The sequence below is a fragment of the Poecilia reticulata genome, linkage group LG17, assembly GCF_000633615.1.
Source record: "Poecilia reticulata strain Guanapo linkage group LG17, Guppy_female_1.0+MT, whole genome shotgun sequence".
Taxonomy (NCBI): Eukaryota; Metazoa; Chordata; class Actinopteri; order Cyprinodontiformes; family Poeciliidae; genus Poecilia; species Poecilia reticulata.
Genome location: NC_024347.1, coordinates 30443344 through 30447377, shown reverse-complemented (window position 1 = coordinate 30447377; position 4034 = coordinate 30443344). Strand labels below are relative to the sequence as shown.

General features: G+C 43.8%; 1 protein-coding gene across 1 annotated transcript in view; it reads left to right on the top strand.

Moving 5' to 3' along the window:
* The first annotated feature begins 1244 nt into the window (after positions 1 to 1244).
* The window catches only part of hhla1 (HHLA1 neighbor of OC90), a 16198-nt gene continuing 13408 nt past the window's right edge, over positions 1245 to 4034 (top strand). Inside the window, exons 1-5 of the mRNA XM_017309909.1 lie at positions 1245 to 1670; positions 1908 to 1964; positions 3108 to 3123; positions 3202 to 3427; positions 3840 to 4028. Of these exons, the coding sequence (XP_017165398.1) occupies positions 1580 to 1670; positions 1908 to 1964; positions 3108 to 3123; positions 3202 to 3427; positions 3840 to 4028 (579 nt within the window). The 5' untranslated portion in view covers positions 1245 to 1579. The remainder of the gene's footprint in view (positions 1671 to 1907; positions 1965 to 3107; positions 3124 to 3201; positions 3428 to 3839; positions 4029 to 4034) is intronic.

The following is a 4034-nucleotide window of genomic DNA, read 5'->3' as shown; positions in this document are numbered from 1 at the left end:
GTTATTTAATGTCTGTAACGTTATTTAATGTCTGTAATGTTATTTAATGTTATTTAACGTCTGTAACGTTACCACATGTTTGCTCAGCAGGAACCAGAGAATCGTTTTGGTCTCGTTTTGGGTTATTTCCTGCCAGACGTCTCGGTTCCCTGCCTGGTTCCTCCTGAACGATCCGACATGAAACCCGGGTGTAAATTTCTAGCTTTCACCTACTAATTTTCTCCGGTTTCTACCAACTCTTTATCAATAATCCTAATAATAGTGTCGCTCCCAAATGTAAGTCGTTAATTCAGATTCTTCAAAGAGGCAGTCATGGTTATTGGCAGGAAGATCTCCTGTAGCAGTCTGTATTACAGTGGTTCTGAAGAAGCCTCTGGCTGAAGACGCTCTGTGTTTTGACATCCTGAACAAGCACAGGGCCACAGTGGGGAGAAACGTTCCGGTTGAACAGGAATCAAACCTCCAGCAGTTCGGATCATTTTATGATTTTATGAAGCGTTTCGGATCAGTTGAAGGTTCTGGAGAAAATGTTTTTATTGCTAAATAAAATCCTGCAGCAGCTGACTGCAGCCCGGCTTTCTGAGCTGGGCTGCAGCAGCAGCAGCTGGGCTGCAGCAGCAGCAGCTGGGCTTCAGCAGCAGCTGGACTGCAGCAGCAGTCAGACTTCAGGAGCAGCTGGGCTGCAGCAGCAGCTGGGCTTCAGCAGCAGCAGCTGGGCTGCAGCAGTAGCAGCTGGGCTGCAGCAGCAGCAGCTGGGCTGCAGCAGCAGTCAGACTTCAGGAGCAGCTGGGCTGCAGCAGCAGCCGGGCTGCAGGAACCGTCCAGAACTTTAAACTGGTTCTTGGTTTCATTCTTTTTCTGCTGGTGGAAAATATCAGCTTCTTCATTTGGAAACATTTGTTTTTCCTTCTCCAAATCGACCAGAGTGTGAAAACGTCTGGACACATTTCCTGTCAGGTTAACTTCTGGACTTTGACTACACCACTCCAAGATAACTGTCCTGGTGAAACCAGAACTTTGACTAGGACTCACAGTGATGCTGCAGATTTTCAGTTTTCCATTAAACCTGAAGGTTTCGGATAAAAACTTGATCTTCCTCCTCCTCCCTGGACATTAACAAAGTAAATGAAATAATCCTGTGTTCCTCAGCGTTGGTTCACGACACTGACCAGCAGAGGGAGCAATGTCTTGCTCCCTCTGCTGGTCAGTGTCGTGAACTGCAGCCTTTCTGCAGTTTTCCCTGGAGGCCTGGTGTTTCTTACAGCGAGCTGCTGCTGCAGGTGGTGAAGGATCTGAATTATTCTGAACTCTCCAAGCCGCCGGCCGGCTGCCAGCAGCTGCTGCTCAGAGGGGAGAAAATGGCCTAGTTGAATCCTCTGACCGCCGGTGTGTGTGTGTGACTCTGAGAAAGTTTGACGGTTTCATTCTGCACGGCTGAAACGCGGTCAGATCTCCTCCTTTACAGAGATTCTGCTGAGGGTTGAGAAGTTTCTGCTGGATTTTAAGGTTTTCTTTTCCTGCTCGTGTTGCTGCAGCCGCCGTGTTGCTGCAGCCGCCGTGTGGGACGCTCTGCAGCATCATGGCAGCTCTCAGGAGGTTTCTGCTGCTTCCTCGCCTCCGGTTAATCACCTGCGTCTCTGCAGCTTCTCTCCTCATCCTCTTCAGCCGAGGTTGGTCCATCAAAACTTCTGATACTTATTTAAAAATAATAAAATCGTGTTTTAGTGAATGTTCACTTTCTATCTGTGCGGGAAAAAAACTGTTTTTAGAATATTTATGCATGAATGTAACGGCAGAAAATAATTAGAACTATAACGCTCTGGTTGTAGTTCTCATGTTTTCTGAATCCCATCTGTAAAAAACTTGTATAAATCTTTACAAAAGCTGTAAACTTTGTTTCTGAACAGATTTCAGCAGCAGGATGAAAGACGAGCGACACAAGAGAGACTTTAATAATTTCTCAGGTATTTTTTCTCTTTCAAAAACACTTTATTACAAATTTCTGCTGATGAATTTCTAACTTTAGACACAAATTAGTAAATAAATTATAATAACTGACCGTCACAAAATGAGCAATACTGTCATGTAATGAAAAATAAACTTTATATTTCTTTCAGTTTTCATTAATGTTTCTGTAAAATATTAAATTAAGGTCAGAAAACGGATGAAGCTCAAAGTTTCCTGATGGATGAGAAGAACTTTCTAGAACTTACAGGATTATAAAACACTTTTACAAACTGTTTCTGAACTCTGGAGTTTTTCTGCACAACTTAACGGACATATTATGGGATGTAGAAGGTTCTGCAGGACACTTTCCACAATCTGGATACTTTCCCAGAACGTTTTGCAGAACTTTCTGATTGTTTGCATGGATTCACGCAGATTGTTTTCTGTAAACTACAGAAACCTGAAGGTCAGAACGACGACGGCGCTGCTCTGGATTTATTGGATGTTTTCCAGATTTCACAACGTACAGCTGATTTTTCAAGGCACTTCAAAGGTTTTCTAGAACATACACAGTAAAAATGCCGGAGTTAAATTAACACCCAAAAGTGTCTGTATGTGTCCAAGTCAGCTGGTGTTAAATTCACATTAACATTACAGTGTTAATGCTGGTGTTAAAATATATTAAAAGTAGCACCAGTGTAGTGTTGATCACTAAACATAATGTGGTGTTAAAGTAAATAATTGACCCACAACGTGTCAATATCAATCAAATCCAGTGGAAAATATTCAAAACAATACACAGAAATGAAAAGTTTAACTTTAATTAAACCCATTTCAGAATTAGAGACCAATGTTAATTTAACAAAAAAAATAGGTGTCAATCTTTTAACACTTTTAAAAGTGTTACTTTAACACCTGCTGACTTGGACACATATCGACACTTCTGGGTGTTAATTCAACACCGACATTTTTACTGTGTACATTGTGTTTTCCTGAAAGTTTAGACTCTTTCCCAGAACAAGCAGATAAAACAACCTTAAGACGAAGACTTGGCTGAACACGTCCTGTTGTCTGAGTTGTTTTCATCATCTATTATAATTTGATTTCTGCTCCATGTCTGTGTCGATGATTCATCTCCATCTCTCTGCTTCACCTCCCAGAAATCCCAGCAGAGAGCGCCGCCATCGACCCCACCGCCATCGACCCCACCGCCATCGACCCCACCGCCATCGACCCCACCGCCATCGACCCCACCGCCATCGACCTCACCGCCATCGACCTCACGCCGCTGGTCAACACGCTGATCAACTCCAGCCAATCAGGTACGTCGTGGCAGCATCATCACCGCTCCGCCGCTCTGGATCTGTCTCCATCCTTTAGACGCCACTTTGACGGCAGGAGAAGCTTAAAGAAACGTAGATGTTGGTGTGAAACGTGGAATCCAGTCAGGTTGAGCTCGGGACAAACCAGTCTGTCCGTCTGATGAAATCCTGACAGACTGGATGCAGCTCTGATGGAGGAAATTAGATTCTAACCTTCATATCTGAATAAAATGCCTGAATAAAATATTCCTCACTGTCTGACGTTAAATCAGACCAAAGATTTATTCTTCTAGGTTTGTGAATTATTGAAACTGGAACATTTTTAGAGATTTTTTTTGCTACACTTCTTTGAATTTAAATATTTATCTGGTCAGCATCAGGGATAATTGACCTTTGACCTGAAGGACTTGGGTCAAACCTTCAGGTCAGACTGTTTTGGGTCTGAACCGTGAGCAGGAGCCACACCTGCAGCGCACGGCCCTCCGGTTTGATAAAATAAATCAGCATGTGAGGATCTTCCTCTGGACGTGTTTCCAGATGCCTGGCAGCATTTCTCTGTTCAGACTGTAGGACATGATGTCCAACCATCACCTGCTGAGGATGGAGACGCGTCACGGTGCAAATGGGCAGGTGGAGCCAAAGAGCCAGAAGCTGCTGAAGCTGCTGAAGATGAAACTGAAGCTGCTGAAGATGAAACTGGTGAAGCTGAAACTGGTGAAGCTGAAACTGGTGAAGATGAAGCTGGTGAAGATGAAGCTGGTGAAG